A 23,647-nucleotide genomic window follows, 5' to 3' on the forward strand; every position below is an offset into this window, starting at 1 on the left:
TCTAGATTTTATGCAGTGGCTACGACAAACAGAAAGCTGGAAGGGGAATAACACCGGGAAAGGGGCCAGCCCAGCCTTAGCTTATACTTGGCCTGAAGACAAGATGAAACAAATGCCAAGTGGCCCCATTGCGATGGCTTTGCCAAACAGTAAGAAATGATGTGGAGATGAAGTTCTCATGCTGTGACTGTCCACAGTTCCAACTCCTTCCCTACTGAGTTCCTGAGCTAAGTAGTAAATAGATTTAGTTCCACTACGGACACCAGTTCAAAATCTTCAAGGAGAACTCTAATAATAACAAAATGGTAAGCGAATACAAGAAAGGAGAGTCTATCCAGTCTGTTCCTAAACAGTTTTGTGGGGCCATCTCATCATTCAAGAATAGGAACACCCAAAAATGAAATGACGTGGGATCTATGAAATGATTCTGCAGTGAGATAGAGTAACAAGCATCCAAGATGTAAAGGCAGAAGGTGCCACTGGGCTATAATATTTTCTTCAGAAAACACTGGATTTTTAGAAAACATCTGCTTTGTGTTCTCACAATTCAAAGAAACTTGAAGTATGTGAAATGAGACATAGATTTAAAAGGGTCTGGCTAAGAAGCAAGCGGAAATAATAAGGGAGTTGAATGCAATGAGGAAAGATTATTTTAAAAACTAAAAATGCAATGCCAAAAGTGAAATCTACATTAAAAGTAGAAGGAACAGACTCAATCCAGTCCTAAGTCTAAGTACTAACATGAGTGGAAACTTGGAATTGTTATTCCAGACTGTAGAGGAAATAAAGAGATAAAAAACAAAAGAAAGCTGATCAATAAAAACAGAGCAGAGAGCTAACACACAGAGCCATGATCCATCCCCAAACGTAGAACCCTGGCACGTAGAAGTTGTGCAGTAAATACATGGTGTATGAGCCAATGATATTCCCAAAGAGGACCAAAAGGAACACATAAGCAATAATCAAAGTAACAACAACAACAACAACATAAACTGCACTGAGCTAAAGACCGGCCTAAATCTATGGATGAAAACAACTTCACTGAGTACCAGGCAAAAATAATGAAAAGAGGTAAGTGCCTTTTTACAGCTTCATGGAACGTTAACATCTCAGAAACAAAGAAAATATCCTAAAAGAATACCAGCAGACAAAAAACAAGCTATTATTACAGACAAATTAATCTTACATTAGTTGTCAGAATGTTTGCAAGATCTGGGGGACAAGGGAAAGTTGTGACCTGAGAATGCTATACTCAGCCAAAGTACAAAGAGATAGACATTTTCAAATATCGAGAGACTTAAGTACTTAAGTACTCTTTTTGAAAATGATTTTGAGGTAAATATATATACACACATGTACACACACATATGTATGTAAGCACATATGTATAAATATTCCAGCCAATTAAGAAGAGAATCTGAATTCTTTAAGAATGGGAAATTCATGGCGTAGAAGAACTAGCAATGAACCTCAGAATTCAGTTAAACACAGAATCAGTTCTAAATAATTGTGGAAAATGCGTTTCAAAGAAAACTCAAATATCAAGATACTGCTTTGAAAAAGATACACAATATTAAAAAGTGAATTTAATGGTAATAGTAATAAGCGGGGCCTAAATTCTCATGGTACCTCAAAAATGAAACAACAATCAAGAAGTTGTTACAGATGAGGGACAGAAGTAAGCGAAAAGTGTGATCATTTGTACTACGTGCAACAGAGACAAATACTACTTCATTCCTGAAAATAACTAGAGAAAGAGAAGTTCAGTTGGGCTTTTAAAAAATTTAATCATGCCGGAATTTTTCTTTTTATGTGTTGCCTGCAAATTACAATGTGTTTTTCTAAAGATTCTTCTGATTCCTGTGTTGAGACAGGACCATGGGGGCCAGGAGAGAGGCAAGGAGGCAGGGAGGCCAGGGAAGAGGCTACGGCAGCAGTCCAGGGGAGAGAGAAAGGTGTTTGCACTGGGAATAGGCCCGGCCAAGGGAAGAGACGGTGGGTACACGGGAAGCCACGGGGGTTGGCCGGCCCACTAGGCATGAGCTATGAAAGAAAGAGGAAGCAAAGATGCCTGTCGTCCTGTGGCCCGAACAGCCCAAAGATCGGGGCTACCTGCTGCCTTTCACTGAGGTGAGGACTTGGGGAAAGCAGGGGGCTGGATCTGGGGCTCAGTTTTGAACCGTTAAGTTTATATCGCCTCTGTACATGCACACTGACGTGTGTAGGTCCCAGTTTCTTTATTCGTAAAAACAAATTATAAAATGACGGTAAGTGGTAACTCAAAGTCATAGTTTAGTTCCACATCGGCATCCAAGAGAACAGACTCTTCTAACGAAGGTCGTCTTTGTTAAGTACATGAATCACTAGTTAACCTTGCCATGAGATGTCCCTTCAAGAACCAGGGGACTCCTTAAAAAGGAAGGTCTGCATCTTCTCTTGTCTGGGCAACACTGTTTCCACCATTTAGAGCAGCCAGCAACCTAACAGGTATTTAGGAAAATATTTTTTGCTATGTCAAAATACTGAGAACCACAGAGAAAATTTTTTATTGTTTCCATTGATTTATAATTTGTCATTTTATAAATACTGTATAAAAGTTTACCTCAATCCAGCATGTTTTTTTTAACTGTGCAGATTAACATAAAAAGTATATCTTGGTGGAACATGACTAAATGTTAAAAATAATGGGAGCTAATAATGTTTAATAAAAGAATCATTGTGCCCAGGCACGTATCCTCAAACACCCATTACATTTATTCATTGACACAATGTTTATTGGTGAATATCTCTATGCTTTATTCTATAGAATGTATGTGCTTTCAAAAACTGCTACTTAAATCTTTCTAATCTCTTCATTAAATTTTGAAGGAATAAGAGAAAACTGACTTACTTGTAGAGTTTATAGGTAAAGGAAGTCTTGAGTAACTGTAACCCAGATAAGTGAAGACTTAAGATTAATCAGAATACTTTCAGTGCCAAAATCACAAGATCGAGGGTCACAAACCACAAGATAACTGGTTTTTGTCAAGTGTATTCCTCCTAATGTCCTCACTGCTACAGATGAGTGTGTGTGTGCTTTCTGGTTAACCAGTTTTTTTTCCCAGAAAATGAATTAACCAGAATACGTCATCCTCTGAGCATTTCAATTAGTCTTAAACGTCCCTTACATGAACATAATAAAACTATGTGTTTTTTTTTCTAGAAAGCCTGTAACGTATATTTTTACTAGGGAAACATAGCTTTATGTATAATAAGTTCTCATTAGTTTGGATGTATTGCATAATACAAAACAGATGGACATATTTATAAGAATATTTGCAATAGGAATATACAATAAAGATCATGTTTGGCCCTTTGTTATAAATGAAAGCATATATTTAAATACAATAGGAACTTATTTGTTAAGGATGTATCTCGCTGAGATACAATACACAGTCTATAATAATAAATATTTCTGTTCCATCCCACAGTAAGTTTTTCAAGTGCTCCCCCACTTGCCCCTTGCTTCCAAGAGTATCCATTCTGACAGGCCTCTTCCTGTTTTGAATTTCCAAATATTGGTGGGCTGGCTAGATGACAGATAATAAATTATCTGCCCATATTTATCTGCAAGTTCTAGACTTGAAAACTAATGAATAGTGCTACTATAATAAACATGTCTTTGTGCCCAGTAGTTCTGGATCAAAAGGCTAGCACATATTTTCACTTCTCAAAATCAGAAACTACTGGTTCATGTTCCTTAAAAATACCAATGACAAGCAGAACCAAAATTTGTTTTTCCACAGATAAAAATAAAAAGGAAGGGAATATACTATATACCCACCAGAATGGCTAAAAATCTTTTTTAAAAAGCCACCAGTGTCAAGTGTTGGTGAGGATATAAGCAAATGAGACTTGCTTATACACTGCTCATGGGGATGTAAATTGGAAAAAACACCTTAGAAAACTGTTTAGCAGTATCTACGACAGCTGAATGTATCCAGGATTCCTACCCAACAGAAATACACACACATCTGCTCCAAAGACATGTTCAGGAACACTCCTGGCGCCATGATTCGTAATAGCCCCAAACTGGAAACAGTGCCATTGTAGAGTGGATAAATTACGACTAAATCATAGGATTGAATATCATTAGAGCAGTGAGAGAGAATAAAGGGCTGCTCCACAGCTACATAGGGAACCTCACAGGAGTTATGTTGAGCCAGAGAAGCCAGACAGAAAAGAACACCTACTGTGTGATTCCATTTTTATGAAGTCCAAAGGCAGACAAACCTAATCCATGCTGATAGAAGTCAGAATAGGAGGTCACCTTTGGCAGGAGGAAAATAAATTCCAGAAGGAGCCCTGGGGGGCTGTGGACATACAGGTGGTTACATGGGATGTTCACTTTTATTTTTTAATGTACATTTTATGTATTTTTTTTAATTTTTTTTAACGTATATTTATTTTTGAGACAGAGCATGAACAGGGGAGGGGCAGAGAGAGAGGGAGACACAGAATCTGAAACAGGCTGCAGGCTCTGAGCAGTCAGCACGGAGCCTGACATGGGGCTCGAACTCACGGACCGTGAGATCATGACCTGAGCCGAAGTCGAAGGCTTAACCGACCAAGCCACCCAGGCGCCCCTATTTTATGTATTTTGAGAGTGAGAGAGAGAAAGAATGAGAAGGCGTGTACAAGCAGGGTGGGGGCAGAGAGAGAGAGAGAGGGAGAGACAGAATCCCAAGCAGGCTCTGTGCCATCAGCACAGAGCCCGATGCGGGGCTCAAACTCACAAAACCATGAGATCATGGCCTGAACCAAAATCAAGAGTCAGACACTTAACCAACTGAGCCACCCAGGCTCCCATGTTCACTTTTAAAGTTAATTGAGCTCTACGTTTAAGAATCATATACTTTACTAAAAGTGTGTTATAATTAAATTTTAAAAGCTGACCCCAGGGCACCCGGGTAGCTCAGCTGGTTAAGCGACTGACTCTTGATTTCAGCTCAGGTCATGATCTCGTGATTTGTGAGTCCGAACCCTGCATTGGGCTCCCTGCTGACAGTGCAGAGCCTGCTTGGGATTCTCCTTCTGTCTCCCTCTCTCTGGCCCTTCTCTCCCTCTCTCTCTTTCTCTCTCTCTCTCAAAATAAACTTAAAAAAAATAAAAGCTGACCCCAAAAAAGAAGAAAGGGATAGCATATTAATTGGAAAAAGCATATTCCTTCCCTCACTCTCACCCCAAATTTTACTAAGTTTTTTTTTTCCTTCCATTGGCACACATAATGGAAATAGTCTTCAAGCTAGAGAGCACATTACAGGATGATAATCATATATAGGGAAAGAAGCAACATTGGCATAAGAAAATTAAGACCTAAAATCCCTTGGTTCTTACATGATGCTGAATCCAGACACAGCAGACAAACATAATATTCTAAGAGAAAAGTAAGCATTTTATAATTCTGTAGCCTCCCTACCAAGGGCATTAATAGATCTCCTAAAATGGACCCCCTTTTATCATTTTTATTAATTATTAGCAAAAAAATTCTGCAGTGATGTTGGACGAGTTATTTAACAAAACCTACTGAATCAAAAATTGCATTTTGTGGGGCTCCTGGGTGGCTCAGTCGGTTAAGCATCCGACTTCAGCTCAGGTCATGATCCCACAGTCCATGAGTTCAAATCCCATGTCAGGCTCTGCGTGGACAGCTCAGAGCCTGGAGCCTGCTTCAGATTCTGTGTCTCCCCCTCTCTCTGCCCCACCCCTGCTCACATTCTCTCTCCCTAAAATTAAATAAAACATTTAAAAAAAATTTTAATTGCATTTGGTCAAGATCTGTAAGTTATTTGTATGCACATTAAAGTTTGAGAAGCCTTGCTTTCCATAACTTGCAAACTGGTCTCAAAGATAATATTTCATTAAAATATAAAGGAATTTTTTTAATCCTTTTGAGAAAAAAAGAACTCATTTTTGCTTATTTCAGATTATAAAACTCATGAGTTCATTATATGAAAATTAGAAAATATAGAAATTAAAAGGGGCGCCTGAGTGGCTCAGTAGGTTAAGCGTCCAACTTCAGCTCAGGTCATGATCTCACAGTCCATGAGTTCCAGCCCCACATCACACTCTGTGCTGACAGCTCAGAGCCTGGAGCCTGTTTCAGATTCTGTGTCTCCCTCTCTCTCTGCCCCTCCCTGCTCCTCTCTCTCTCTCTCTCTCTCTCTCTCTCTCTCTCTCTCTCTCTTTCTCTCTCTCAAAAATAAACATTAAAAAATATAAAAGAAATTAAAGAAAACAGTTATCATCCATAACTTCACAACCCCAAAATAACCATGGCTATTAATGTTTTTTCTCCTGCATATTTTTCTTTGCATGTATATAATGTACATGCATACACAATTAAGATAATAGTGTATAGACATGCTTTTCCATCATATGCTTATCACTTAACATTTCTTAGTGGTAACTTCCTGTCAGTAAATTTTTATTGAACACCAACTATGTATCAAGCAAGCACTGCTCTAGATGCTGCAGTTACATAAGGGCTCTTATCCCATACACCTTACTTTCTAATGGAGCAGAGAGCTAATAGAGATAAAGAGATAATAATACATTTGTAAACAGTGATAAGAATGAAGAAAATAAAACAACGATGAGCTAAGAAGTGACACAATGTTTTTTTTTTACTTTTAATAACCTATGCTCATTATCTGAACCTCTTTGATTCCTTTAGGGTTGACATGTAACTTTTAGCCTTATCAAAAACTGTGATATTTGGTATATTTGATATGCTATTTGGTTAAGTTGAGAGTTCTATATTGTACTTAATTGAGTTACTATCACTGGAAATGTAACAGGTTCCCTTGAACTTCTTCAATGTCATTGCCTTGTCAATGTATTGATGAAAGTTTGAAAATCAAGACTAATGATAACAGTGGCACAGCTGTTACATAATCTTATTTCTGTTGTAACCCCATATTCCTCTTAACCCAGCTCTAGAATACAACCTCCATGTCACTTTGATGACAGCGAAGTGTTGCTCCCGCATTCTCTAATATTTTTTGCAGTGCTTATTTTCCCAGTCTAGACTTGTCTGTGAAAGTCTGTCCTCATCTATGAAAGGCATTAGAAGCCAGTGCTCTGCAGTTTGGTATCTCCGAGAATCATAGAATCTCAGAATTGAAAGGTAGCTCAGTGCTCACCCCCAAACGCATTTCCCAGCGTGAAGTATCCTGGAAACCTGAGGAATGATCCTACTCCAGACATCAGGAATGATGGGGAAGGGAAAATGGAAGCCAGGTCCCAATCACTGTTGCAGGGGAGGGAGCCTAAGAAGGATAGCACTGTGTGGTCAAACTTGTCTGTCTGATTCATAGCCCAGTGGGAAAGGATTCTAGAAGACTCCATTCACCCCTTCCTCCTACCACCTATAGCTGTGTATCTCACAGAGTTGCATGAGCACGTTGAACTATACTCCAAGGAATCCCATTTTCCTATAAGATCATGGGGTTCTTACCAAGAACACACATTAGAAAAAAAAACATAGTCCCGAGGGGCACATGTAAGATAATTCCTGGAATTAACTGCCCACCAAATGGTGGTGACTTTATGCTGCTTAGGACTTTCTCTCTCTTTGTTTCACATTCACATTAATATATTTGTATTCAAATGAGGGAATTTTGCCCTTGTTTGCAGCAAGGGTATCAGGAACAAGAAATTAATATTATATAGCCCTGCCTAGAGTAAAACTGTGTGGAGCTTCTTTGTGTAGTGGTTGGTCTATGCCTAAAGAAGCCTGCCTAAAGCTTGGCTTTGTATGTTCAATGACAGTACTGTCATACAGGCACTCCCAATGAAACCGTGATGGAAGTATGCTTAAGTTAACGTGCACTTAGTTGTCCCTAACGTGTCTCACTTGATGATAATGGCGATGATGATGATGATACCAGCTGACATAGATTGCCAGGCTCTTTCTCAACCAATTCCATGTAGTATCACATTTACTCTTCACAATCCCTCAAAGTAGGAACTAGTGTTATCTTTATTTTAGAGCTGAGGACACTGACATGCAGACAGGCTAAGTAACTTGCTTGAGGTCAGATATCTGAGCATGGGGAAGGGAGGATCGGAACCAGGCTATCTGACTCCAGAGCACATGATATTAACTACTATCATTTGCACACATAAAAATATTTCAGATATTTTTCCCACTTCTTTTTTTTTTCATTTACTTATTTTTTTAATTTACACCCAAGTTAGTTAGCATATAGTGCAAAAGGATTTTAGGAGTAGATTCCTTAATGCCCTTACCCATTTAGCCCATTCCCCCTCCCACAGCCCCTCCAGTAACCCTCAGTTTGTTCTCCATATTTATGAGTCTCTTCTGTGTTGTCCCCCTCCCTGCTTTTGTATTATTTTTTTCTTCCCTTCCCTTATGTTCATCTATTTTGTATCTTAAAGTCCTCATGAGTGAAGTCATATGATATTTGTCTTTCTCTCACTAATTTCACTTAGCATATTACCCTCTAGTTCCATCCACATAGTTGCAAATGACAAGATTTCATTCTTTTTGATTGCTGAGTAATACTCCATTGTGTATATGTGTGTGTGTGTATATGTGTGTGTGTGTATACACACACACACACACACACACACACCACGTCTTCTTTATCCATTCATCTGTCGATGGACATTTGGGCTCCTTCCATACTTTGGCTATTGTCGATAGCATTGCTATAAACATTAGGGTGCATGTGCCCCTTCTAAACAGCACACCTATATCCCTTAGATAAATACCTAGTAGTGCAATTGCTGGGTCATAGGGTAGTTCGATTTTTTTTTATTTATTTATTTATTTATTTATTTATTTATTTATTATTTATTTATTTTGGTATTCTTCCCACTTCTTAATGTAAATAGAGTCCTTGGCTGTAATAAACCTATCTATGTCTTGATTGGGATATTGTCATTCTTTATTGTTTAACTACCTTCTCGGTCCACCTGGCATAGTTATAAGTTATTGTGGGAAAGTATTATGTGGAAATACCTTTGGGAAAGCAATTCAGAAGATTTCTGATCAGGGAGACATGGGGGACACAACATGTTCATGAACTATTGTTTTCAGCTGTTTCCACTTGCACACTAAGTCACAGAGAGCTCAAGTATCAACTTCTCTTCTAAAAGGAAGAGTTCTGAAGATCACATACTCTCTGCGCTTGCAGTCATTGTTAACAAGTTCAAGCTGATTATTTTGTTACCTAAGAAATCTGCTAGGTGTACCGTGACAGAAAATGCTTAAGAAATGCATCGCCACTACTACATTTCTGGATTTTGCACATCTCTCCAGAGGTCCATTTGCATACTGCTTTCCCATTCGTATGTGCGTTGAGTTCATTTTATCATTCCATGTGTTAAAACAATTAAAATTGACAAAATCTACACAGAGGGCATTCTTTGTGAAACTGTGTTCATGCAGAACCATCACTTATTTAAAAAGATCCTATGTGTGTTTCCTGTTTATCATGCATAAAATGTGTCACGTACCCTGCAGAAGTAATTAAAATAAGGAGTTGTGTGTGTGCATGTCGTTGTAGGCTAAAGGTAAAGAAAGACAGTGGCTACGACACCAAGCTATGGGGGAACTAGATGATGCCAAGATCATCGATGGGCTCACTGGAGAAAAAGCCATCTACAAACGCCGGGGTGAGCTGGAACCACAAGTAAGTAATGGTGAACTAGTAGTCTCAGGTAAAGTTCAGTCTTCTTTACAGACAAATGCTTTCCAGAGTTGCCATCTTTATCAAAACACCATAAACCCTGAATATGGCAACCTGGTCTCCTGCCAGGGCCTCCCACCAGCAGAATCCACCAGAAGCTTGCAGCTGAGCAAGAGGCTGATGCTTGTCCCTGCAGATCAGCTCCCAGGACACAGAGCAGGGTGCCCCTGGTGGGGAGGGGAAACTGAAGACACTCAGTGTCCATGAATCCTGGAGGCCTGTGCGAGTAAAAGCCCTGGAACACTCTTGGTGGTTTTCTGCTATCCTGTTACTTCAAAGAACTGTGCCCATCCCAAAACTGAAGAAAATTTTAGAAAATAAGAAATTCTCTCTTAAATAATTCCAATTGTAGCATGTAAAGCTTTAGACAGCCATCATATTAAAGTATTTGCAGTCCCATGGCAAAAAAAGAAAAAAAAAAAAAGACAGCCGTTGAAATACTGAGTCTCTTGGAGGGCCCCGTGACTTCCTGTATTCCTGAATAACCAAAATTGCTGAGTAGCCACTGAGAGCTGGGGGTGCAGTGACTGGTGGGGAAAAGCAGTCATTTACTCCATTTAAATGTTTATTCAGAGAGGATCTTTTGGTAATTTGGGCAGTACTCACTTCTGTGTCATTGACATGAGTCAACAACTACTATCTATACTGACTCACTGCGGTCAACAAATGCGTTTAGATGTATCTGAATTGTGAGTGGTCATGGAATCATGTGGCTCTGTTCTTAATTTAGGCAGACACAAGTTTTTAAGAAATATACTGAATTCTGTCTGAAATCACTGCACTCCAATACCCACACAATCTTTTTGAAATTACTAATTCTGCTCATTAGCCTTCATACCTGACAGCAAGCATATAACAACAGAATAATCTGGAACTTTTCTTCTTCCTTTTTTCCTATAAGTAAAACCGACAAACGTACTTTTGTTTTTAATTCTGCAAATTGTCAGGCATGAGTCCACAATCAAACTGAAACTTAAAGGAGCTTTATGTTTCAATTGACAGTTGTTGCTAAATAGCAGTTAGATGCCACTTACATGCTTTAACTGCCAAGAAAAGGAAAGAGAAGTAGAAATGCAGCGACTGGAAGGAAGCAGAAACTGAAAGCTTGTAATGACAAAAGACACTGATGAAATATATTCCCTCTGTTCTTTGCCAGACGCCCTCTCACAGAACCTTGTTTTAGGAATCTAACATTTATCACAGGCTATGTGGAAAATGATTTGCAGGACACTACATAAAAGGCACTAGCAGAATCAACGTGGCCTTCCAAAACAACTCAATCTTGCTAGTGTAACTGACTCCGAGGCATGACATGAAAATGACATGTTGGGGTTTGTGTCTTTCCAGATTATTATTTTTAAGAATAACAGCCTCAGCAAGGCAGTTTTACTAGACTAGGTTAGGCCTTGGAAGGCCCATATTCTAAAGGAAAATCTCTCCCATATGGCCCCAGCACAAATGTGAAATTCTATCTACTGAAATACAGTCCTTTCCACCTGCCAGCACAGCCTCGAGCCACACCCAGCCTCCAGCTGATCTGCCTGCCTCATGGCCGGCACGCCGGGGCCGGTGTGGGACCCTCAGAACTCCAACCAGGGGTGGTTTCCTGGTTCACGAGGCTTTTCTGTTGTTCCTCCCTCAGCTGGGCAGCCCCCAACAGAAACCCAAGCGCCTGCGCCTGGTGGTGGATGTGTCTGGCAGCATGTACCGCTTTAACGGGGTGGATGGCCGGCTGGAGCGTTCAATGGAGGCCGTGTGTATGGTCATGGAAGCCTTCGAGAACTACGAAGAGAAGTTCAAGGTATGGCATGAACTAAGGATGATGAGGGGCGTCACTGACCACTTATGCCCAAGGGTCACTCCGGGTTAGGGCACGGTGACAGAAAGGGGGATGCAGGCTCCACCGGAGTGAACAAAAATCTTCATCTCCTCATCAGCTCACTTATCAGCACGGAGGAAGAGAGCCTTTTGTTTCCTCTGCCCTAACCATCAGAAAACGATAATACCAGAATTCATAGAACCCATTATCAGAAGAAAGCACTGCACTTTGCCAGTGTGCAAAGTTATGTTAGCCATAATGTTAGGGGCAATAAGCAGGCATTTAGAAATACCACAGATCGGGGTGCCTAGGTGGCTTGGTCGGTTAAGCGTCTGACTTCGGCTCAGGTCATGATCTCACGGTCTATGAGTTTGAGCCCTGCGTCGGGCTCTGTGCTGACTGCTCAGAGCCTGGAGCCTGTTTGAGATTCTGTGTCTCCCTCTCTCTCTGCCCCTCCCCTGTTCATGCTCTGTCTCTCTCTGTCTCAAAAATAAATAAACGTTAAAAAAAAAAATTTTAGAAATACCACAGATCTCTTCCACAAATTTCTAGAACCGCCATCCTCATCCCAGTTTCCTCCACAGCCCATTCTTCCCCATCACCGAGCAGACAGCCTTCCCAAGGGTTGAGGACACCCTCAAAGAGCACTATTCTCAGCCTTGCTTTCCCTTTCCATGTGGGCGAAGATTAAACAGTAATAGATGACCCCCCACTGGGAATGAAGACAGCAACCCTGGGAGAAATGCAGTTGCCTGTTCCAACTGTGTCCATTTTGCTGCACCCTCCTTCAGAGGCCTGAGTGTGGAAAGGGGATCCCCTAGAGCCATGTGACTGCCCAAGTTGCCCATCGGTCCACTCTTAATCGGCCACAGGAGCACCTGCACTTCTGGCCCTTGAATAGAGCAAGTAACACAGTCACATGCTGGGTAATTATTATCAAACGTGCAGGGGGCAGAAATGGTATATGTGCAGACATGTATAGAGGGTGCTCAGTCTATCCATAGGTATTCTAGATCATATTCAGGATCCAACATGTCCTTCAGAAATAGGCAATCGTAGATCATTATTTAGCTTGACATCCCACGTAGAGGATTACTATCTGTGTATTACGGTCTCTATTATCTTTTTACTTTAAAGATCTGTGCCGGAATGCACAGCAAGCAATAGATCAATGTAACCCATCACTGCGTTTACTTCAAGCCCATTTTTGAGCTCCAACTCTCCCAGGGTCCCTTGCATGAAGCTCTGTGTGAGAGATTCCTTTTGGAATTAAGTGGTAGGAAAAGGTGCTTTGGTCAGGGAGTGCTGTGGGTTGCCAGGCTCTGTACAAGTTCAGGATACAAATACAAATAGGATGTAGACTTTCACGGTAGGGAGCAGCTTTGTTTCCCTCCCAGAGTGAAGAACAGGGTTGTGATTAGTGAAAACCATGGAACTGTTCAAGATTCCCTCTTGGTTTCCGTTGCCAGAAAGGTCAAAGCCAAAAATCAAAGACCACTCTGACAGCTTTATGTCCTGTGGCTTGTGCACTAGTATTGAGCCTTTTCCTTCCCCGGACCCTCCCTCCCTTCAGATGTAAGTGTGTCTTCGTTTTAATTTTTTGTTTTTTTATGTTTTATGGGTCTCTGGAAAATATTCATTTTAAAATATTTTAGATCTTGTCTAGTAGGAGTTTGAGTATAATTCCTAAATCACTTGGACCATGGATGACCAGCAGATGGTTAAACATCTATCCATCACATCAGCATAAGTCTCATTGAATGTTTTGAAACCCTTGGGTTCTACTAATATTTGGATCAGCCCGTCTGCCTCTTTTGTGAGTCTTGAAGGTCAGCGTTCCTTAGCTTCTTTTGAGTTATATGGAAATTGTGGTCCATTATAGATGGTAACCAACATATCACTATTAAAATTGGTATACATACTCATATTATCTAGAATAAAATTTCCAGTTAGAGGATTTTTATGCCTTTGAGAACAGAACCGCTCCAATAGGTGAGACTACTTCTTCTAAGTTTTTAGGAACATTTTTAGGAGCTAACCAAGAAATTGGTTGACTCGGCTCCCCAGGACTGTGTAAAGAATTAGACAGAAGGTAGAAGGTGGCAAAGCTAATACGGAAATCTGAGAACCGTTCCAACAGCCTGCAGGTGGATGATGTGACTATCAGGAAGCGTGTTGAATATTTCATTTCATCTCACACAGCGGAGTGCACAGAGAGATTGGTATTTCTCCAGTTCTCACTGTTAAAAGGCTGGCATTTGGGACAACATTAATGAGACTGGACATGTCACACCAAAAAGAAACAATATCAAGGAAAATCAGCATTTCACAAGCTGTTGTTTTGTTTTGTTTCTTATTGACAGTTATAACCCAATTGTGGCCATATAAGTGGATTTTAATAAAATTACAAACATAAATTGAGCACTTGCTAAGAGGATAGCACTCTGCTAGGTACAGAGTTCCCTGCCATCCTTGAGTTTATAGCCTAGTGAGGGAGACACATAAAAAGTACCAATTCTGATAGAACATTCAATGAGAGATGTGCAGTAACAGAGGCACATAGAAAGCATGCTCATCTCCAGACACCCCACTTCAGCGCATATTTTGCTCATAGTCTCGAATTCCGACAATAGTGTAAATAATTTTCTCAGTCTTTGTTAGTAAAACCACAGATATATTGAGAAGATAACCATGGTAATATATGACTAACAAATCCAGTCAATATTTAGAGCAAGAAATTATAGCAAGACACCAAGATAAGATAAGCTTTATTCAAGGTTTGAAGTATCTTCATTGTTTTTTTTTATGCTATTAGATTCTTAATTTTTTTAATATTTTATTTTATTTTTTGAGAGACAGAGCACAAGCAGGGGAGGGGCAGAGAGAGAAGGAGACACAGCATCTGAAGCAGGCTCCAGGCTCTGAGCTGTCAGCACAGAGCCTGATGCAGGACTTGAACCCATGAATACGAGATCATGACCTGAGCCTAAGTCGGACACTCTACTGACTGAGCCACCCAGGCGCCCCTATGCTATTAGATTCTTAATAGCACTTTTATGAAATGGATTTTGTGCATTTTCTTGTACTTCTAAACATACTCCCTACCTTCACTATAGTTCCTTTAGAACTTTTTTAAGAGCATAGAAAGTCTCCACTGCATTAAAATCTTTCCAAGAAAAGACATCAAGATTTCACAAAACAAGCTCTGTGAGGAAAAATGGCATTTGGGCGAGTATCTCGAGGGCTGGGGAGGGACAGGAGACGGGGAGAGCATAGGAGTCCTGCTCCTGCAAATTCATTACCATGTCCATGGACTTCAGAATTCACAAGTCACTACTCAGTCTCCCCAGTCCTCAGACAGGAAACTGAGACCCAGGAACATTAAGGACTTTTCCCAAAGTCAGAAGGCTGTTGGAGACAGGACTCCTCTCCTGTTTGTTATTCCCTTTTGGTATTTTGATTTGTTTTTAAAATTTCCCCTTTTTATCCCAACTTTTTTATTCTGAAAAAATTGAAACCTACAGAAAAGTTGAAAGAGAAGTAAAATGAACACCCATATGCCTCTACTTAGATTCGCCAAATGTTAATATTTTCCCTTGTTTGCTTTATGTTTCTCTCTAAATATATACTGTCTTCCTTCTTCTAAATCATTTAAAAATAAATCATAATGCTTTACTTCTAAATATTTTATTATGCTTCTCCTAACAGTAAGGACATTCTCTAGCACAACCTCAATACCATTATCACATCTAAAAATATTATCAGTAATTTCATAATATCTTCTAGTCTCCAGTCCAAATTCACTTTTCCCAACTATCTCAAAGGTGTCTTTTTTTAAATGAAGTAATTAACATACAGGGTTATATTGGTTCCAGGTGTACAATATAATGATTCAACAGCTCCATGTACTACTCAGTGCTTACCACAGGAAGTGTCTTTTCTAATTGGTTTTCCCCCCCGCAATCCAGGATCCAAAATCCACACTTCATTTTTGGTTGTAATGTCTTGTTAGCCTCTTTTCACCCAGAGCGGCCACGTCACATCCACTGCCACTACCATCTTTGCTTGTCCTGATGCTTGCTCTTGAGAGTTCAGAACAGTTGTTCTGCAGAACGTCCTTTATTCTGGATTCATCTGGCTATTTCCTCATGGTGCCACTTACCTTATCCCAACATTCCGTATGTTTCCAGAACTCCCGACAGCTTCTCCCCTGCACTGGGTGCACTGGAAACTTTGTATAATCTTCTCACCACCCCTGCCAACATGTCTGAGTTTAGAGTGGCCACTGGCCACCCAGTCTCTGCTGGGGTCTCTCCAGCCTCCTTTGTAGAGTGTATGAAAAAAGTGGGGTGGAGCCACCTGACATTCTGTGAGAGCGTTGGGGTAAATGTGTAGAAGGTTCAAAAAGGAGCGAAAGTGAAGCCCTCTACATAAGCCTCTGACCCCTCTCAGCTCCCACTTACCCCTCCGGTGTGGACTTTTTTGTGGTGTCTTCTCAGAGATATTTGATGCGTGTACATCAAATGGCAGCATTCCGTTCACTGTGTTCTGTATCTGTACACCATCTGGTCACGTCCAACTCACTCTATCTGTGCTTTCATTTTCCCATTTGTGAGAAACACATAAGGACTAGGAATAACTAATGAAAGTATGTAATTTTCTCAGCAAACATAAAATGATGCATGAACAAATGACAGTTTTAGGAGTTCCTAGTGAAAAATTTATATTCCGTAGCCCAGGATGGCATCGCATGTAGTATCTTTAGGAATTCGGCAATGTGCTCGGAGACTTCCTGCTCCACGGTTCCAGATGGCTTCTAGCATGGTCTTCTTGCAGTTGGATCCCTCGTTTGTAAAGGTGTCTAGTCTATATTTGCTTTGAAACCTTCAGAAGCCACCGACCTGGCCCAGTGATCTGGACTCTTCCCCGAAACCTCTCTTTTGGCATCTGTGTTGTATCTTGTTTGGCTTGGGCTCAGCTCCCAGGCTCTGGGTCATTACAGTCCAGGTCCAGGAGGCTCATTTGGAGTCAGCCTCCACTTTCTGTTCCATCCTAGCATGAGCCATGCCAAACCACAGAGACCCTTGAGTAAGAATTACTGAGAAGAGAAAGGTAATTCAGTGGCAGGACACATTTCAAAGCCATCTGGAGTTTTTAAAGTTTCTCATAATTGGTCTACCAATAGAATTCAGTTCTTCTCAGAAACAGCATATATAGTCTGGTCTCTTAAGATGAAAGTGACATTATTTGCTAATAATCATCATAAACTCCTCTAGTCTTATAAGCAGCAAAATTTTTAATGTTCACAGAGCACTGAAACACGGGAGTGAAAAGTGGAATGGTAACTGTTGTGCGAACCGTTTTATTTCAGTCAAGAAACATTTTTTCCTTTATCTCATGCTTTCTTGTTTGTTCCTTGTGATTTCTGCAAGCCCATGGGAATGTTTTACTAAAACCCTAAAGTAGACCTCCTTTTCAAAAGCTCTTCATGCCTTTATTTTTTTTCTTCAAAGCACTCCATAACATCAAGAGTTAGGTGACTGTCTCTCCACTGAGCACTCAAGTGGCAAGTCCAGAAAAGAGACAGATTTATTTAGTTTTTGAGAAATGGGACTTTGAAAAGTAGTGCTCAATTTTTTCTTTCTTTTTTTTTTTTTTTTTTTTTTTTTTTTTTTTTTTTTTTTTTTTGTTTTTTTTTTTTTTTTTTTTTTTTTTTTTTTTTTTTTTTTTTTTTTTTGTGGTGGAGAATAACTCCTATTTTAAGGCCATGGTTTCCTAACAGTGTAACAAGGAATGCTTGAAGGGTGTTGGGGGTTTGATGATGAGCAGACAGGACTTTTTACCCTTTCCCCTTCCATCTCCAATTAAACCAAAACAATTCCATTTATATTAATTTTGTGTGATGTTTCATAATCTGGGCTTTTGTGCAGTGTTTCCATTGGAGAAAGACCTTCACTAGAGCCAGTACTGGATTGTTATTTCTTGTAGACTCTGAGAGCTTTCATTTTAGAAAAGACTTCATCAATCCTCAGGTAGATTTAGGTGATTCATTCCTTTGACAAGAGAAAGCAAGGCACAGATTTTCCTATGAGAAGTGAAGCAGACTTTTCCAGTCTGTTTCACCATTGACTTTTCATAGAACCTTAGGAGCAGGAATGGTCTTGGCAATTATTTTCACCAACTTCTTTGTTTTACAAATGAGAAAAATCAGGATCCAGAGAGGTAACATGCTTTGCTCAAGGGCACACAGCTGCACTGTAAAAAAAAAAAAAAAAAAAAACAGGACTTCTGACTCCTACTTCCGGGCCCTTTCTTAAGAAGTTGATGTTTTATCCCCGTTTTTTTGCAACCATTTTACTTCTGCCCAGTCAGTATTTTTACAATGCTGTAATTCAGAAGCAAATGTACCATTTACATAAAAGACTCTATCTTTTCCTTCCCTTAGCACTTCATCGTCCAAGTGAGGTATAGTAGGCATAACTTTTCTCAAAGATATCTTGGTCAGAAAGGCTGGGTTAATTCTCAGAAAGATGTGAAAAGATATGATTCACAAAACTAGCACCTGCTGGGAAGATTCCTTCTGTCAAAAACTTAGCTCTGTGTCTGTAATTAACCTTTTCCCCATGCCTCAGGAATGTTTCACACATTTAGAAATTGAAACCATTTATCTTATCAGGCTTAGGCTTTGAATAAACTCTTCTTGGTACATGGAGATAAGACCCAAGAAAGGGGTACAGAGTTCTCTGAATCCATTCACAGTGAAACAAGAATTCAGAATTGACCCAGTTGTTGCTATGGAAGTACTGGCCAAAGAGACTGGGGAGGGGGATAGGGAATGATTATTTCTCTACAGAATCAGAGCACCTGGGTTTGGCTTCCACTACATCTCTGAGCTTAGGAAAGGCTGTTGACCTCTCCAAGCATTAATTTCTTCATTTGTAAAAAGACGTAAATAATTCCCACCACAAAGCTTGTGAAGAGAATCAAGATGAGTTGAGACATGAAGAACTGTACAAACATTGACATTATACTCATTAAATGTATTGTCCTATACTTGCAGTGACCCTGTGAGGTTAGATAAAACAGAGATTATTCCTATTTGCCAGAGAGGTTAAGTGACTTCGAAGCATATAATGTTAGAGGTCATTTAAACCAGCATTATTTACAAGATAGAAACAAGATTTACAAAAGTTAAGTGACTTGTGCTCGGTCAAAGAGGTTGTTAATATCAGAGCTAAGCCTAGAATCCTTGACCTTCAGAACATTATTTTTTGGTTAAGTTTATGCATTTTGAGAGAGAGCAAGAGAGGGGGGAGAGAAAGAATCCTAAGCAGGCTCCATGCGGTCATCACAGAGCACAACTCAGGGCTCGAACTCTTGAACCGAGCCATGGGATCATGACCTGAGCCGAGGTCAAGAGTTGGCTACTTCACCAACTGAGCCACCTAGGTGCCCCAGAACAGTATTCTTTTTACGTTGACTTCTAAGATACAAAGAAAGGTTAGCTAGCTACTACTATAGCTTATCGGCTCACTAACACCTTAGGGGTTCTCTTGGCACTTTCCCTTGACCCTTTTGATCACATATTCATCTTCTAATCCTTTGCTGCCCACTGTCAGTGGTGCCACCTTAGAATGGTGTACTTGGATTTGTAGTAGATTAAAATTTCACACATCATCAGTCTTCAGAAATAGCCTCAGACAATTGTCTCATACCTAGTTATAATGTGGATGCATAATAAAGCATAGCCTTTCCTAACTAGCAGATGATTATCCTTCCCCACAGAAATCTAAACATAAATCTCACTTGTTAAAAAAAAAAAAACCACCAATAGCTCTTTGTTCTAAGCAGACATTTCTTTGCAACCTAACTATCACAAATCAGCCTTCTTATTTCCTAATACATCTTTGTGTCTTAGACTGAAACTCAGCATTCGTTTTCATTTGTAAGACCTTTCTCTAAGTGAATGAGATTTTCAAAAGAAAATATAGCAAAGGGGCATTTAAACAAGTTTCCAAAGCAAAGAAGTATTAAAATTGATCTTCTCTAGTCAAAGTTTTTCTTACTACTGTGGCTTATTATTTATGTTTATGCTGCAATGCAAGACCCCCACAAGGACTTATGGGAGGCCGTGAGAAGTGGTCATTTTCGTGACCATAAAATTTTGAGCTGCTCAAAAAAGTTATGATCTGAATGTTAGGTGGTTTGGTAATGACAGTGAGGCTCTTGTTTAGTGACTTTGTGATTCCTCCACAGATGCATGCTTGAGACCCTGTCAAGTCTGATTTGACGGTGGTCACAGCAGAAACGAACCAGACTGGGTGAACAGTAGGATTAAGTATCAGAGAATGGAAAAGAAGGAGTTTATGTACCTTTTTTCCTTTAGCCCAGCCCGTTTTGAGGATTAGCAAATCTCTGCCTGTAAAACGTGTTGGGATCCTTGGATAGCAGATACTAGATAATTATGACATAGAAATATTGTTTTTAATGGAAGCTTACACTGATCTACAGTAACACCAGGGAATGTTCCACACTTGGATGTGCTTTGGATTCCTCTCAAGCATTTTATTTACTTTGGGCACAGAATAATCCCCAAGCCTGTCTGGAAAATGAAAACCAGAGCCTGCAAACCATTTTATAAGCCTCATCCTGTCCCTTAGGTGTGTCTTCTCAGCCTTTGCAATGCTAACCAGGCACAGACAAAGGCAGATCGTTCTGCAAATAGAACTTTCCTTACTACAAATAAAGAAAGGAAGGAGGAAAAGGAGAAAACAGAAGGAAGAAAGGGAAGAAGGGAGGGAGAAGAAAGGCAGACCGGCAACTTACCTTTCTCTCACTTGTATGAAAAACTATAGTATGTTTTGTTCTCCTGGACAAATAAAGTGGTTGGTAGGTAGGTAGGTAAATCAGTCCAGGGAATGATAGATGGATAGTAACTAAAAAGTTCCCGAAGCCTTTAATCAGCCAGTATCTGTTTTTGAGAAAGAGCTCATTTGACTGCTATTTGTGTAATAATCAACTTTTTTCCTCACAGTAACCAGTTACGTCAACCCTGTGAGCAGACCATATGGTCAAAGACGTATTCATATAGTCTCATCCATGGTCATCTGATTAGTAAGAATTTACATCTCCAGTTAAAGGGAAGGAAAAAGCTTAATACATTTATAGCCCTCTTGCCTCAGCCAAAAAGGAGAAACCTACTTCTGTTTCAAGGAACTGATCTTATCCCCTCCTGTGTAAGATCCTGTTTAACAGATTACTTCACCAGCCCCGTAACGAAAGCAGTCTGCCTGGCACCTTCTCAGGAGAACTTTATTCTTGGCTTAAAATAGTTTCTGCCATGACCATTGTCAACTGAGACATGATAGGGCCTCGAGCATGCTTCATGGAGGAATCCAACAGGCTTTCTCCATACCAGCCCCAGCACTGAACACGTGGGTGACCTTAGACATCTACTGAAGCCAGTACTTTACTAGTTGCCATTGGCAAGAGCTGTACAGCTTTTAGGGTTCAAATTCTGTTACCTTTTCATTAGATGGATAACAAACTATCCAAGGAGATTTTTTTTTTCACATATGGAATTTATTACATCCTCTTAAAAAGCATTTATTATCAAGCCTTTTTATTGTATTGGTAAATTTCCCTTACAATTCTTTTGTATCGCCTTTTGCATAAATTAAAAAATCTGAAAACCACACCTAAGATCTCACTCTGGTCCTCCCCTAACCATGTCCCTCCCATGAGGTAAAGAGCCTATGGGGCCAAGGGGGTATACTCGGTTAAAGCCAGTTTCTGGATCATGTTCCCAGTTTCTGGGCTCCCCAAGAAACCTCTGATGACCCCCCAAGCCTGCTTCCTATGTGGTCCCCTTTCTTATGCCCATCTTCATAGGGCAGACTGGCCAATGGTGTAAACATCCAGGTCTGAGGTATGGCCAAGGGGCAACTGTAGGAAGGAATATGATGGCTGGGTGTCCATACATATGTATGTGAGGCGCCTCATGGATATGGGACAGAGCCGACTATAGCAAGCCAGGGGCCGGTGCTGCCCACACCATTCTGTTCTTGCACAGAACTTCAAGGACTCCTAGCTCTCCAGGTCATTATAATCTGTATTTACTTATCAAAGGAGGACAGAATATATTTTATTTAACAATTTATATCCTGATTTACAGGTTTTAAATATTTAGGCATCTTACATCGGCCTTCATTTGTACACTTGTCCCTTCCAATTACACACTTATCTCTTCTGTCCATTCCCATTCTCTCTGCTCGTTTTCAGTCTCAGAAAAAGGAGTGTCCTCCTTCCTTCTCCAGACTAAACACTCTGACTCTGACCACGATCTCCTTCCCGACTGCCTCCTCTCTGCCACCTATAACATGCCCAGACACCTCCCCCCCCAATACCCCTCTAGATGCTGTTCCATTTCACTTTTTATCCCACAGACTTTTCACTAATCTTGTCCCCACAAAGGTGTCTGTTGATTCTGAGGCCCAGAGGTCACTAGTCCCCATTCTCTGGGATGGCTGACGTTAGTGTGATTCAGCACACTTGCACAACCACTTCCGGAGACCCTGCACACAGATTCCCCAGGGCCATCTGCTTATCCTGCTTTGGCAAGTGCTGTCTCCCCTGTCTTCTCCACTCAGCTCTGTGTCCTTCCACCCACCAAAGAGGATACTTTTCAAAGTTCAGGTGAAGGGTTCCTCTGCTCTTCTCTGTGTCTGCATTTGCCCTTGGCAGTCATGTGTCCCTCCTGGGCGGGGACAGCCACATCTCTGACTCCATGAAATACATTTCTACTCTGATACCTCCCTGGATGCATAATTTCAGCACATCCAAAATGGAACTGATCTTCTGCAAATAACCCAGCTTCTCTCCTGGCTCCCTATCATTGCATGAAAATTATTCCAACAGAAATTCTTCCACTTCTTTTCATTTTAAATACAATGGTTTTGGTTACTGTATGAGCTTTTTGGTCAGCCAGCTTGGGCTAACCACCATTTATCACATGGTGGCTATGGGGGGCGGGGGGGGGGGGAGGCGGGGAAAATGTATTCCAGCTTCCAAGCAGCTTATTTGCAAAAGAATGTAGCCCACATGGGAAAGGAAAGCTTCTTATTACCCCAACATGATTGCATTTTTGCCATAAACACACCAGGCACACTCACAGATACTAAAACTTGAAGATGAATAAGATACGGCCTCAAAGAGCTCAACAGTTAAAAAGAAATAGACATGAAAAGAAATAAGTGCATTCCCCTACAATACCTAGAGTCATGTTTTGCACATGGTTGGTGCTCAAAAGATAGCTGTTGATTGATGGGCAGTTGGTGAATAGAAAGCAGTGATTCTAAAGCATTTTGTCCCTCAGTAGTATTCCAAATATTCCTGAAAATCTTTTGCCCCAGGCCCACACTCAGAGTTTTCTTTCCAGATGCCCCAATTGCCCAGATACCCTAACATCTATTCTAACTTTCACATTAGAATCACAAAAATTCTTAGAGGGACATGGAAGGGGAGAAGGGAATTGGGGAGCAAACCCCAACAGTTAGAACCACCTTGCTCCAGTTATGGTTGCTTCAGGTCCCAAACTTCTTTCCAGATTCCATTCAAATGCTGCACCCCACACTCAGCTCTAGTTTTCTCATGTGCACTGTGAGATAGAGAAATAGAAAGGTAGTTCCTAAATTTTAAAAATACATGTCATACACTGAAGTAGAAAAGCAGAGGGGCATCTGGGTGGCTCAGTTGGTTAAGCATCTAACTTCAGCTCAGGTCATGATCTCATGGTCCATGAGTTCGAGCCCCATGTAGGGCTCTGTGCTGATTGCTCCAAGCCTGGAGCCTGCTTTGGATTCTGTGTTTCCTTCTCTCTCTCTGCCCCTTCCCCTCTTGTTCAATCTCTCCCTGTGTCTGTCTGTCTGTCTCTCTCTCTCTCTCTCTCTCTCTCTCTCTCAAAATAAATAAACATTAAAAAATGTTTTTTAATTAAAAAAATTAAGTATGGGAATGCACACTGGTGCAGCCACTCTGGAAAACAGTATGGAGGTTCCTCAGAAAACTAAAA

General features: G+C 40.5%; 1 protein-coding gene across 2 annotated transcripts in view; it reads left to right on the forward strand.

Moving 5' to 3' along the window:
• Window positions 1–23,647, forward strand: part of VWA8 (von Willebrand factor A domain containing 8) — a 369,166-nt gene that overhangs the window by 339,297 nt on the left and 6,222 nt on the right. For both annotated transcript variants that reach the window (XM_040448547.1, XM_040448546.1), the window contains exons 41-42: window positions 9,576–9,701; window positions 11,401–11,559. In XM_040448547.1, the coding sequence (XP_040304481.1) occupies window positions 9,576–9,701; window positions 11,401–11,559 (285 nt within the window). The remainder of the gene's footprint in view (window positions 1–9,575; window positions 9,702–11,400; window positions 11,560–23,647) is intronic.

This window comes from Herpailurus yagouaroundi, unplaced genomic scaffold, assembly GCF_014898765.1.
Source record: "Herpailurus yagouaroundi ecotype Mexico unplaced genomic scaffold, PumYag 197, whole genome shotgun sequence".
NCBI classification, from domain to species: Eukaryota; Metazoa; Chordata; class Mammalia; order Carnivora; family Felidae; genus Herpailurus; species Herpailurus yagouaroundi.